The 15,014-nt window shown below is 37.9% G+C and overlaps 1 protein-coding gene across 1 annotated transcript in view; it reads right to left on the bottom strand.

The window, feature by feature from the left end:
* Positions 1-15,014, bottom strand: part of ITFG1 (integrin alpha FG-GAP repeat containing 1) — a 303,068-nt gene that overhangs the window by 65,380 nt on the left and 222,674 nt on the right. Inside the window, exon 13 of the mRNA XM_003280410.3 lies at positions 2,002-2,045. Within this exon, the coding sequence (XP_003280458.2) occupies positions 2,002-2,045 (44 nt within the window). The remainder of the gene's footprint in view (positions 1-2,001; positions 2,046-15,014) is intronic.

The raw sequence follows: 15,014 nt of genomic DNA, 5'->3' as shown, positions 1-15,014 counted from the left end.
AGGATCTTAATTTCAAAGAAAGTCATAAATGAATGAATGGGAGGCAGATACATTATCTGCAGAAAAGCCCAAAGGTGCTGGGCAGTAACAGTAATCATTATAAAGGCAGCTCAGCATGTTGGACTTTACTTACGTGACTTTCCAAATGATTCTGTTCACTGTAAGACAGAAGTGGCTTAATATTTTAAGATAAGGAGACAGGAGGCCTTATGGATCTTAGAAGTGTCACCTGCCTGGCCAGGCGTGGTGGCTCATGCCTGTAATCCCAGCACTTTGGGAGGCTGAGGCGGGCGGATCATGAGGTCAGGAGATCGAGACCATCCTAGCTAACACGGTAAAACCCCGTCTCTACTAAAAATACAAAAAATTAGCCGGGCATGGTGGCGGGCACCTGTAGTCCCAGCTACTCGGGAGGCTGAGACAGGAGAATGGCGTGAGCCCGGGAGGCGGGGCTTGCAGTGAGCAGAGATCTCGCCACTGCACTCCAGCCTGGGGGACAGAGTAAGACTTGGTCCCAAAAAAAAAAAAAAAAAAAAGTGTCACCTGCCTTGGCTATACAGCCCTTACTATCAAACTTTCACCTAGAACTTGTAAGTAGAATCAGTGGTTTCAAATATAACTTTTTAAGGTTATTACATGACCATGTAATAATCAAAGAGCCACAGAATGGAGATATGGTTAGTTAGAGGGAGAAATCTAGGTCTGAGTGTTTCACAAAGTGGGTAGATAATACCTGAATAACCAAGTTAATCTTTAGGCTGATGAATCCCATCCACAGTTTTACAGTGATATAAAAGTATATGGGTTGGACCTAACATTCACATGCATGCTGCAGTGACTGTGGTGACGCCTCATCCCGATCTTCTCTTCAGGACCTACACACTTATTCCCTGAGCTGGCCTGTGTTGGCTGCTAACAGCTCACAGCAGGGTTCCTACCTGGAGATTGTTCTTAGCCAAAGGGAGCTGCCTCATATAAACGTTAACACTTTCCTGGCGGCCTGTCTGGATGTGATGTGTGACTGATACAAGAGTTCAAAAGCCAGGCCCCTCTGGCTCAGTACGGGCCACACTTGAAGGATCATCCTAGTTCCAGAGCTCCCCATGCATCTTCTCCTTCTGCCACTGCTGCTTTCTTCACTACTTCAGAGGTGTTGCCCTCAGTTTGAGTCTAGATTATATCCCTGTGTCAGGGTCTGTTTCCACACTTCTTAAATATGGGAAGTTTCCCAACTATACATAAAATATTGTCAGTGTAATGTTTAATGACACTGTAAGAAAATGAGACAATAATGAGAACACCTAGTTTGTATTGCAGTTCCACTATCTAACAGCTCCACGACTGGATAATTTAACTTCTCTGAGTCTCAGTTTCCTTATCTTTAAATAGGGGCTAATTTCTAATGAAACAAGGATTACTACAAAGACCCCAAACAGTTCCCTGTACACACACACAAACACATGCATGCTTTCAAATACAATATTCTTATTACAGTTTACATGAATTGGTTCTGTCAAAAACTAATTATTGTCACATTTGTTATTTCACTGAAACATTCTATTAGACAGCAAATCAATATTAAGACTACACACAAAAAAGTCACTAATTGCCTACTATATGCTTGGCTCTGTGACCTATACCAGGTACACAAGATGACGTGGTTCTTGACTTCAGGGGGTTACAGTCTCGTGTGGAGAGGCATCTAATCTAAACAAGTGTTATGAAATGTTATACATGCCAAAATGTCTTAAAATAATTGGAGGGGTGGTCATTCCTCTAAGGATATCAGAAAAGGCTTCATAAAGGTGACCCTTCAGGTAAGACATTTTTTTAGGGAAGGTACTTTACTTTCAGCACAGTTTTCTTGAGTAATGAAGGATTCTTTAATCACTGCCAGATAGTAATGATATTTGATTATAATCTGTAACAACTATTTTGTGTGTGTCTACTTACACATAGAATTTTTATAGACACATTTATAACAGACTTAAATTTACTTACTGTTATCTTACGAGGACAGTCATTAGAACACAGACCACTAAGAACTGTGGAAAAATAAACAACAGGCAATTATTACTATTATAAGTTTATATTTAAAGTGAGCTCTAATTTTCTCCCTAAGATCCATTAATATACTCTATTGATTCACAATCACAAGCAGAAACCAATTCAATTTCTTTAGATCTGAGCAAATTAAAGTTGTTGTTCACTTTATACCAATATTTCAAAAGCCTTTATTAAACTGTCAAGATGCTACTATTTTGTGAACTATATAGGTGAGAGAAATTATGATTAGATCATACCATACCTAAAATAGAACCTGTTGCTTCTATTTTCCAATTAGTTAGCTAAATTCCAAGGATGACTTAGATTCTGACAGAGGGGTGCCAAATGAGAACCAACTAAAATGTATACTAAGAAAAACAAATAGAACATTCAGTACTTTATATCTCAAACTAGACTTTTTTCATTTATGTAATTCTGGGTCAAAGATTTTGGGTACCCTTGATAACTAATATAGAGAGCATAACTATAAAATAATTGATGAGTCTACAACAAATATACAAAATAATTTAATGATACATTTATTCTATAACCAGCAAAAAGGTTAAAATATCTAAACAATCTTTATCTAAATAATATGAGTTTTGAAATAGAACCATATTTCTACCACTTTTGGTGAAATGATACCTTTGATAAGAAAGCAGACATTATATGCTATTATTTAAAAATGCTATATGTTATAAGATAAAGAAAGAGAGCTGATAGTTCTCAGTAGGCATAAATTATTTTCTTAATTATGAATATTTGTCTGTAGATTAAAATATATCCAGAAGAAGATGGTTTCTTTTGTTTGTTTATATCACATGACTATGGAATGACAATCATTCTAATAGAAATGTTTGACTTAGGCAGGGTGTAATGATTTGAATGTTGCTATCCCCCCAAATTCATATCTTAGAACCTAATAACCAATGTGACAGTATTAAGAGGTGGGGCCTTTGTGAAGACAGTAAGTCACGATGGCTCCATCCTCATGAATGGGATTAATGCCTTGACAAAAGAGGCTCCAGTAGTTTCTTTTGACCCCTTCTGCCATGTGAGGACGTGGCAACAAGGTGCCATTTTTGAAGTAGAGGTGAGACCTTACCAGACACTGAATTTGCCAGTGCCTTGACCTTGGACTTCCCAGCCTCAAGAACTGCGAGCAATAAATTTCTGTTGTTTATAAATTACTCTAAGGTGTTTTTTTTTTTTTTTTTGAGACAGTCTCTTGCTCTGTTGCCAGGCTGCAGTGCAGTGGCATGACCTTGGCTCACTGCAACCTCCGCCTCCTGGGTTCAAGCGATTCTCCTGCCTCAGTCCCTCCTGGGACTACAGGTGCATGCCACCATGCCCAGCTAATTTTTGTATTTTTAGTAGAGACGGGGTTTCACCATGCTGGCCAGGATGGTCTCAATCTCTTGACCTTGTGATCCGCCTGCCTCGGCCTCCCAAAGTGCTGGGATTACAGGTGTGAGCCACTGGGTCTGGCCAGGTATTTTTTTTTATATTAATAGCAGCCTAAATGGACTAAGATACAGAGTATGTAAGGTAAAAGGCACCAGGAAATAAGCATGATATATTTCATCACAAAAGAGAATACCTGTTCATTTACTATAGAATATTTACACTAAATACAACTTGAGGAAACAGTGAAATAAATATTTTACACTCACAAGCAGTTTTCAATGTTTACATTTCCTACCCCAGCACAGTGCCTGGTTCTCACTTTTTTATTATGAAAACCCTAACTTCTCACTCTCCTTTTATCTTCTTCCCTAAAGTTTAGGTAGATAATGGTACTTCTTTTCCAACTGTTCCAAAATGATTTGCATAAGCCTTCATTTAAACCATTATCTTGCTGACCCGCAGTTATTGACACACACATATGTCTTTGCACGCAGATGTTACCTCTGCATCATTCTATCCTTATTTTCACAGGGTCTCACCCAACATATTTGCTCAATAAATACTTGTTAAAGGAGGAAAAAAGATGGCTTATTCAGGCTAGGCACAGTGGCTCACGCCTGTAATCCCAGCACTTTGGGGAGCTGAAGTGGGTGGATCGCTTGAGCTCAGGAGTTTGAGACCAGCCTGGACAACATGGAGAAACCCTGTCTCTACCGGAAAAAAAAAAAAAAAAAAAAAATTAGCCAGATGCGGTGACACACGTCTGTGCTCTCAGCTACTCAGAAGGCTGAGGGAGAAGGATCACTTCAGCCGGGAAGCAGAGGCTGCAGTGATCTGAGATCACGCTACTGCACTCCAGCTTTGGTGACAGAGGGAGATCCTGTCTCAAAAAAAAAAAAAAAAAAAAAAAAGATGGATTATTCAATAAATGGTGCTGGATAATTGGCTACTTGGAAAAAAATAAAGTTAGTTTACCTCCCTATGTAAAATGTATATTTGACAAAGACATAATAATAAAAGAACTCTTAAACTTGAACAATAAAAAGACAACCCAGTTGACAAATAGGAAAAGGATCTGAATAGGTATTTCTCCAAAGAAGATATACAGATGGCCACTAAGCTCATGAAAAGATGCGCAACATCATTAACCATCAGAAAAATATACAGCAGAATCATTATGAGATGCATGCCCATGTTCATGGCAGCGTTAGTCACAACAGCCAAGAAGCGGAAGCAAGCCAAATGTCCACTGACAGATCAATGAATAAAATATGGTAAATACATACAATGGAATATTATTCAGCCTTAAAAAGGAAGGAAATCTTGTCACATATTATGATATAGATGAACCCTGAAGACATTATGTTAGGATAAATAAGCATTCATTTATTGTATAATTTCATTTAATGAGTTATCTAAAGTAGTGAAATTCACAGAGACAAAATAGAATGGTGCTTAGTGGGGAGTAGGGGAAAGGGAAAAAAGGGAGCTGTTTAATGGGTATAGAGTTTCAGTTTTGCAAGAAGAAAAAGTTCTGGAGATGTGTTTCACAACAATGCAAATACACATAACTCCACTGAACTATACCTTAAAAATGATTAAGATGGCAAATTTTATGTGACATGTTTTTACCACAATTTAAAAAATGGTTAAGATGGCAAAAAAAAACAAACCCACAATGAGTTAACATTTTATACACACTAAGATGGTTATAATAAAACAGTCCAAGAATAACAAATATTGTTGAAGATGTGAAGAAATTGGAACTCTCATACATTTCTGATGGAAATGTGGAATGGTGCAGCTGCTTTGGAAAACAATCTGGCAATTCCTTAAAAGGCTGAACGTAAAGTTCTCCTTTGACCCAGTAATTCATTTCCAGCTATATTCCAAGAAAAACAAAAAAAAATATATCCAAACAGAAACGTGTACATCAGTGTTCATAGCAGTATTATTCATAATAGCCAAAAGGTGGAAACCATCCAAATGTCCATCAAATGATGGCTGGATAAACAAAATCTGGAATATACATGCAACAGAATATTATTTGGCAATTAAAAGGAATAAAGTACTGATGCATATTACAACATGGATGAATCTTGAAAACATTATGCTAAGTGTAAGAAGCCAGTCACACATGACCACATATTATATGACCCCATTTATATGAAATGTCCAGAATAGGCAAATCGATGGATATATAAAGTAGATGAGTGGTTGCCTGGAGCTGGAGGATGATGGGGGACTAAGAGTGACAGACAAGGCTGGGCACGGTGGCTCATGCCTGTAATCCCAGCACTTTGGGAGGCCAAGGCGGGCGGATCACGAGGTCAGGAGATCAAGACCATCCTGGCTAACACAGTGAAACCCCGTCGCTACTAAAAATACAAAAAATTAGCCGGGGGTGGTGGCAGGCGCCTGTAGTCCCAGCTACTTGGGAGGATAAGGCAGGAGAATGGCGCAAACCTGGGAGGCGGAGCTTGCAGTGAGCTGAGATTGCGCCACTGCACTCCAGCCTGGGTGACAGAGCAAGACTCCGTCTCAAAAAAAAAAAAAAAAAAAAAAAGTGTGATAGACAATAGGTACAGGGTTTCCTTCTGTGGTGATGACTATATTCTCAAATGATTGCAGTGATGGTTGCACAACTCTGAGAATATGCTAAAGCCATTAAATTGTATACTTCAAATGGGTCATGATATGGTATGTGAATTACATCTCAATAAAGCTGTTACAAAATAAGAAAGATACCATAAAATTTTAAAAGACTAGTGACCAAGGGGGTGAACTTTTTGTAATGTAACAGTATAAAGAGATACTATTGCTAATATAAAAATAACTTCTAGATATCAGTTAGAAAATAATCCAGTAAAAAACAAAGGATTTCAATAAGCAGTGTCTGGAAGAGAAAATGCAAATAATCAAAAAACACCGAGAAAGACACTCAACTGCACTAGTTAGGAAAAAACCAATTTTATTCCCAAGAGGTAGGTGAAAAAGAAAAGCATGATAAAAGTGTTTGTAAGGAAAATAATAAATATATTATCACAAAGGGCTCTTTAATACATACTACAGTACATTTATAAATCAATTAGAAAATAAGAAAGGACAAGGACTATAGATAGAAATAAAGATAGAAATGCCTTTTAAATATATGAAAAAATGCTGAACTTCATTCATTATAAGAACAATATGAAATAAAAATAGGACATATTTTTCACCTAACTGGCAAAGATCAAAAAGTTTAATAACCCCTTGGGTTGGTGAAGGTGTTAGGAAAAGAGCATTTTCATGTATATACTGTAGATGGAAGTAGAAAATTACACAATTTCTGTGAAGGGACATCGTTAAAAAATACTATATAAAGTTCAAAACAAGGGAGAATTAATCTGTGATACTGGAAATTACAATAGCAATTACTTTAGGTGAACTGGGTTAGTAACTAATAAGGGGGCTGGAGGGCACATTTTGGATGTTGGTAGTATTTGTTTCTTGATCTGGGTGTAATTGCATGGGTACGTTTACTGTGTTAAAATTTATAGACCTGTGCACTTATGTATACTTTTCTATATGTTATATTTCAATAAAATGTTTATTTAAAAATATATATGTATTCTTTAACAATTCCATTTTTAATAATTTATCCTACAGGATATTCATTACAGCACTGTTCATAATAAGAGATTGAAAACCACATGATATACGTGAATAAGGAACTCATTAAATTATGTTGTAACCATACTATATGATACTATTCAGTAGTAAAAGAAGTTTAAATTGCTTCTTTAACTACTGAATGTATTCTAGATTATACATATATATGTATATGCATAAAATATCTTAGATACAAAGAGGTTGTCTCTGGGAAGAGAATTGTATCACTGGGAGATGAGTAAAAGGGAGACCTACTTTTATCATATACTCTTGTAATTTTTAATAGACCATCTGCATTACTTATTTTAAAAACAAATTTATTAGTGAAATAAAAATTAAGAACTCTCAGATGAGTATGTGGTGAACTAGATAGTGTCATATGCTGGTGAAAATATAAATCCCTATAACTTTCACGGAAGATAATTTGTTATTATTGATTAACATTAAAAACAGTCTCTTCAACTCATGTCTATGAAATACTGGAAACCAGATAAATATCCACTAAGAGATAAAAAGCGAAATAAATTGTGGAACATATATAACATTATGGAATGATATGGAGGTATCAGAAGAATGAGGGAGGCCTGTAAGTGCTGACTTGAAAGGGGGCTTATACTTTGTTAAGGTAAAAAAAAACAAGATGCATGCAAATATGTTTCATAAAGTTCCATTTAAAAGTATGTGTTGGGCTGGGCATAGTGGCTCACTCCTGTAATCCAGCACTATGGGAGGCCAAGGTGGGCGGATTAGGAATTCGAGACCAGCCTGGCCAACATGGTGAAACTCTGTTTGTACTAAAAATACAAAAATTAGCTGGGAGTGGTGGCAGGTGCCTGTAATCCTAGCTACTCGGGAGGCTGGGGCAGGAGAATTGCTTCAACCTGGGAGGCGGAAGTTGCAGTGAGTCGAGATTGCACCACTGGACTCCAGCCTGGGCGATAAAGGGAGACTCCATCTCTAAATAAATAAATGTGTTGGATGAATCTCAGACATAGTATTGAGCAAAAGAAGCCAGGCGCCAAGAGCACATCCTGTATGATTTCATTTACATCATGTTCAAAAACAGGGCCTTATGCATACCCAGCCCCGTGCATCTCTTCCATCTGGATGTTTGCCTATATCCCTTGTAATACCTTTTATAATAAGCAGGTAAACGTAAGTAAAGTGTTTCCTTGAGTTCTGTGAGCTGCTCTAGCAAATCAAACCTGAGGAGGGGGTCATGGGAACCCTGATTCATGGCCAGTAGTCAGAAGTACAGGTCCTGACCTGGGACTTGTGATTGGCATCTGCAATGTGGGGCAATCTTGTGGGGCTGAGCCCTCAACCTGTGGGATCTGACAGACTATCTCTAGGTAGATAGTGTCAGAATTGATTGATTGGTTGGTGTATGGAGGGGGAAGACAGAATCCCTACATATTTTGGTGACCAGAGATAAAATATTCTGTGTTGTAGTGACTGTGTGAGAGTAGACAGAACAAAGTTTGGTTTTGTCCTGTCTCTTATGTTATGCATAATTATGCATAATTGCATGGTATTCCATCGTGTGTGTGTATTTACCCCTCTTTATGTTACGGACTGAATGAGTCCTCCCTCAAATTCATATGTTGAAGCCCTAACCCCCAATGTGGCTGTTGTTGGAGACAGGGCCTCTAAGGAAGCAATTAAGGTTAAATGAGGTCACAGGGAGAGGATCAGTGTCTCCTAATAAGTGAGCTTGCTGTTTCTCTCTACATGCACATGAAGAGAACATGTGAGAGCACACTGAGATGGCAGCCACCTAGAAACCAGGAGGCGAGGCTGCTCGGAGTGAATCTACCTTCCCAGCACTTTGATCTTTAACTTCTTAGCTTCTAAAACTGTGAGAAATAAATTTCTGTTAAGACAGTCAGCCTGTGGTATTTTGTTATGGAAGCCTGAGCAGACTAATACACATACATACTTCCTTTAAAAAAATTTTTTTCTTGTTTTTGTCAGGTTTGTCAAAGATCAGATAGTTGTAGATATGCGGCATTATTTCTGAGGGCTCTGTTCTGTTCCACTGATCTATGTCTCTGTTGTGGTACCAGTACCATGCTGTTTTGGTTACTGTAGCCTTGTAGTATAGTTTGAAGTCAGGTAGCGTGATGCCTCCAGCTTTGTTCTTTTGGCTTAGGGTTGACTTGGCGATGCGAGCACTTTTTTGGTTCCATATGAACTTTAAAGTAGTTTTTTCCAATTCTGTGAAGAAAGTCATTGGTAGCTTGATGGGGATGGCACTGAATCTATAAATTACCTTGGGCAGTATGGCCATTTTCACAATATTGATTCTTCCAACCCATGAGCATGGAATGTTCTTCCACTTGTTTGTATCCTCTTTTATTTCATTGAGCAGTGGTTTGTAGTTCTCCTTGAAGAGGTCCTTCACATCCCTTGTAAGTTGGATTCCTAGGTATTTTATTCTCTTTGAAGCAATTGTGAATGGGAGTTTACTCATGATTTGGCTGTTTGTCTGTGATTGGGGTACAAGAATGCTTGTGATTTTTGTACATTGATTTTGTATCCTGAGACTTTGCTGAAGTTGCTAATCAGCTTAAGGAGATTTTGGGCTGAGACGATGGGGTTTTCTAGATATACAATCATGTCATCTGCAAACAGGGACAATTTGACTTCCTCTTTTCCTAATTGAATACCCTTTATTTCCTTCTCCTGCCTGATTGCCCTGGCCAGAACTTCCAGCACTATGTTGAATAGGAGTGGTGAGAGAGGGCATCCCTGTCTTGTGCCAGTTTTCAAAGGGAATGCTTCCAGTTTTTGCCCATTCAGTATGATATTGACTGTGGGCTTGGCATAGATAGCTCTTATTATTTTAAGATACGTTCCATCAATACCTAATTTATTGAGAGTTTTTAGCATGAAGGGTTGTTGAATTTTGTCACAGGCCTTTTCTGCATCTATTGAGATAATCATGTGGTTTTTGTCTTTGGTTCTGTTTATATGCTGGATCACATTTATTGATTTGCATATGTTAAACCAGCCTTGCATCCCAGGAATGAAGCCCACTTGATCATGGTGTATAAGCTTTTTGATGTGCTGCTGGATTCCGTTTGCCAGTATTTTATTGAGGATTTTTGCATCAATGTTCATCAAGGATATTGGTCTGAAATTCTCTTTTTTTGGTTATGTCTCTGCCAGGCTTTGGTATCAGGACGATGCTGGCCTCATAAAATGTGTTAGGGAGGATTGAAATGGGGAAAGGATTCTCTATTTAATAAATGGTGCTGGGAAAACTGGCTAGCCATATGTAGAAAGCTGAAACTGGATCCCTTCCTTACACCTTATACAAAAATTAATTCAAGATGGATTAAAGACTTAAATGTTAGACCTAAAACCATTAAAATCCTACAAGAAAACCTAGGCAATACCATTCAGGACATAGGCATGGGCAAGGACTTCATGTCTAAAACACCAAAAGCAATGGCAACAAAAGCCAAAATTGACAAATGGGATCTCATTAAACTAAAGAGCTTCTGCACAGCAAAAGAAACTACCATCAGAGTGAACAGACAACCTACAGAATGGGAGAAAATTTTTGCAACCTATTCATCTGACAAAGGGCTAATATCCAGAATCTACAATGAACTCAAACAAATTTACAAGAAAAAAACAAACAACCCCATCAAAAAGTGGGCGAAGGACATGAACAGACACTTCTCAAAAGAAGACATTTATGCAGCCAAAAAACATATGAAAAAATGCTCATCATCACTGGCCATCAGAGAAATGCAAATCAAAACCACAGTGAGATACCATCTAACACCAGTGAGAATGGCCATCATTAAAAAGTCAGGAAACAACAGGTGCTGGAGAGGATGTGGAGAAATAGGAACACTTTTACACTGTTGGTGGGACTGTAAACTAGTTCAACCATTGTGGAAGTCAGTGTGGCGATTCCTCAGAGATCTCGAACTAGAAATACCATTTGACCCAGCCATCCCATTACTGGGTATATACCCAAAGGACTATAAATCATGCTGCTATAAAGACACATGCACACGTATGTTTATTGCGGCACTATTCACAATAGCAAAGAGTTGGAACCAACCCAAATGTCCAACAACGATAGACTGGATTAAGAAAATGTGGCACATATACACCATGGAATACTATGCAGCCATAAAAAATGATGAGTTCATGTCCTTTGTAGGGACATGGATGAAACTGGAAAACATCATTCTCAGTAAACTATCACAAGGACAAAAAACCAAACACTGCATGTTCTCACTCATAAGTGGGAACTGAACAATGAGAACTCATGGACACAGGAAGGGGAACATCACACTCTGGGGACTGTTGTGGGGTGGGGGGAGGGGGGAGGGACGGCATTAGGAGATATACCTAATGCTAAATGACGAGTTAAGGGGTGCAGCAAAACAACATGGCACATGGATACATATGTAACAAACCTGCACATTGTGCAGATGTACCCTAAAACCTAAAGTATAATAATAATAAAAAAAAATTTTTTTAGGCCGGATGCGGTGGCTCACGCCTGTAATCCCAGCACTTTGGAAGGCTGAGGCGGGTGGATCACCTAGGTCAGGAGTTCAAGACCAGCCTCGCCAACATGGTGAAACCCCGTCTCTACTAAAAATACAAAAAAATTAGCCAGGCATGGTGGTGTGTGCCTGTAATACCAGCTACTAGGGAGGCTGACGCAGGAGAATTGCTTGAACCCAGGAAGTAGAGGTTGCAGTGAGCTGAGATCATGCCATTGCATTCTAGCATGGGCAACAAGAGCAAAACTCCATCTCAAAAAAAATTATGTAGATAAAATCATACTACAAACCATTGTGTAATTCCCCCGCACTTACTACTTCAACCCATAATTGCATGGTATTCCATTGTGCGTGTGTGTGTGTGTGTGTGTGTGTGTGTGTGTGTGTATTTACCCCTTCTTTTTATTAGGATGTTTAGGTTCTTCCCCTCCTCGTACCCCAATTTTTTTCCTCCTAAAATGACCATTGGCAAGATCAGCTTTATGGACCTGGTACATTTATACATAGATCTTTGGCACATCTCTGATAATTTCCTTGGAATAAATGTATAAAACAGAATTTCTGGGTTCAATCTGAAAGCTTTTGATATACACAATGAAACTATTCTCCAGAAAAGACTATCAAACACCTAAAAAGACCATTTATTGATCTTCTCGTAAGTGCCAAGCTGTGAACACATGAATTTTCTTTTACAAATGTTCTTCCTTAATCTTCATATCAAGACTGTGAAGTAATTCTAATTGTCCCCAGCCTCCTCCTTTTTTTTTTTTTTTTTTTTTTAAATGAAGAGGAAACTGAAGAACTGAAGATTTGGACCATACTCACAGTCACAAGGTGAATAGAACTCTGTTGCAAGACTATGTGGCCACTGCTTTCAACAAGCAACAAGAAACTAACTCATTTAAAGAACACATTATCCTACTATGATAGGAGATGAGAAATCTATGAACTATTGGGTTATTTTCTGTATAAGATAAAATGTCTGTGTCTTGGTTAGCATAGTCTAGAGTATTTACTAATATATCACATAATCACATTAGTATTAATCACATAATACAATTCAAAATTCATGTAATAGTTTCTTCCATTTTGTGTATAATAAGCTAAAAACTTGGTTCTTGCATCTGTTTTTGTTTTTTCACAAGACCTGTCAAATGTGAAGTTTCACATTATAACATTAGGATCACGTGATAAGATTAAATGTAACCTTAACTTTGCCACATCTTTTCTCCACTAATAAATTTTATACAATAAAGTCAGACTAGGTATTAAACATGAAAAAATGATACATATTTGCCATAGATATGTTATAAAAGGGGTGTTTACATAATACAAATAGAATATGCATTTCCTTGGTTTTTGCAACCACAGATGCAAGGAGAAACAATACTAACCCTTGATTAATTATCATGCTGGTTCATAATATTGTTTAATTAGGAATTCTGAACTCTCAACATATTATAAAGGTTAATCTGTGTCCACTCAGAAATTATTTTACCTACAGAACAACTTGACCTTTTCCCAGTGACATCTATATGGCTATGCAGCAGGTGAGGCTGACTCAGACTGTGTGGCTTCTGGGCTTTACTAGCTATGTATGTTTGACGTAAGGTAGGAAAATATGTCTTTAGCTACATTCAGTAATGATACTGCTTTTGTTAAGGAGTGCTACAGAAGGATGAAATTTTACTTTTAGCTTTAGTTATACCACTCAAATCCTCTGTGACCCACCCTTTAGTTTTCTTTTTTGAGACAAGAGTCTCACTCTGTTGCCCATGCTGAAATGCAGTGGCACCATCATGGCACACTGCAACCTCCAGCTCCTGGGTTCAAGTGATTTTCGTGCCTCAGCCTCCCAAGTAGCTGGGATTACAGGCGCCTGCCACCACACCTGTATTTTTAGTAGTGATGGGGTTTCACCATGTTGGCCAGGCTGGTCTCGAACTTGGGGCCTCAAGTGATTTGCCTGCCTTGACCTCCCAAACTGCTGGGATTCCAGGTGTGAGCCATCACGCCTAGCCTAGTTTTCTCAGAAAAGAAAAAAAGAGGACACCCACTCTCATACTTATTATCTTCTTCCCCTCTTGAGTTAATGAAATTTGAAAATGTCTGAAAAACATTAGGTTTCTTGAAATTTACAGACCATATAAAGAAAATTTTTATTCTCATTTTTTCCCCTCTTATTGCTCAATATATTAAAGGGACAGACTCATCAGGAATATGGCTTCAATCACAGTTTATTACAATTAGATACAAATTCTTCATAAAAGGCAGAACTGATTTAAACACTGCCGGAAAACACAACAGAGTGTAAGTTTTATATGTATGTTAGTAGTTCATCTTCTGTTATTAATAATCTGCTACTAACAGAAACTAAGTCTTTAGGTCATGAGTGTTGATAAGGGTAAACCTCAAGGCAAATATCTGACACCAATGCTGGCTCAAAGCCGTAAGCGCCACTCCTTTCAAGCTTCCTATTCATTTGGCACAGAAAATCTCATCAAGTAGGGCCACGTCTTGCTGTGTTAGCTAATGAAAGATGTGATCATGGGCAAATCACTTCACCTCCTCTCTTTTATGGTTTTACAAAAACATTTAAAGTAAGAGAGTTGGAAGAAATAATTTATAAGGTTTATAAAAACCTCTAAACTGGAGTTTTTATAAACCTTATAAATTATTTCATAATTCTTTGATTCCAAACTGGGATCTATATTGTTATCTGGTAGTTTCAGGTGCTTAATACTCACCCTAGCTCAGAGGGAAGTAGCCTGGGTTTAAAGGGCTCTTTGTGTAAGTTTGCTCACATGTGACAAAATTATCTAGAGAACAGAGCCTTGAATAGTCTGGGTCTGAATGTATGAGGCTGGATCATGGATGATGCATCCTCTCAATGTCAGAAATGCAGAGCAGAACCAGAAATGGAACTTGCTATTACGTAAGCTAATTTTCTGCGTCCTCTTTTTCCTTACAGCATATGTAACATTACATATATACTCACGTATTTTCATCTAAAACTTATATATAGGATACTATTATAGGAAACAATCGTGTAAAGCAGAAGGCACATGATAAACAATAAATGTTAGCTATTACTGTTTTGTTTTTAAAACAAACTATAGATTCTATCATTCTGGATTTCAGGATTTAGAGGTATCAGCTTTCATTGCTGCAGCTTCTTTTGGTGTGCCTGAAACTTCAGGGACCAGCAGAAGCAGGCAGAGAATGCTCAGTGCTCATGGTGGTTATATCTACTAAGTGGCAAAGAGCACAGCTTTTCTAAAATACTTTTCCTGACTTTCCAAATGTTGTACAATAGGCTCTCTTATTTTTGTAATCAGAAAACAAAACTAAATAAATACTAAACCAAAACCTTAC

The sequence above is a fragment of the Nomascus leucogenys genome, chromosome 2 (assembly GCF_006542625.1).
Source record: "Nomascus leucogenys isolate Asia chromosome 2, Asia_NLE_v1, whole genome shotgun sequence".
NCBI classification, from domain to species: Eukaryota; Metazoa; Chordata; class Mammalia; order Primates; family Hylobatidae; genus Nomascus; species Nomascus leucogenys.
The sequence above is the reverse complement of the archived record's forward strand: the minus strand, read 5'-3'. Positions and strand labels throughout refer to the sequence as shown.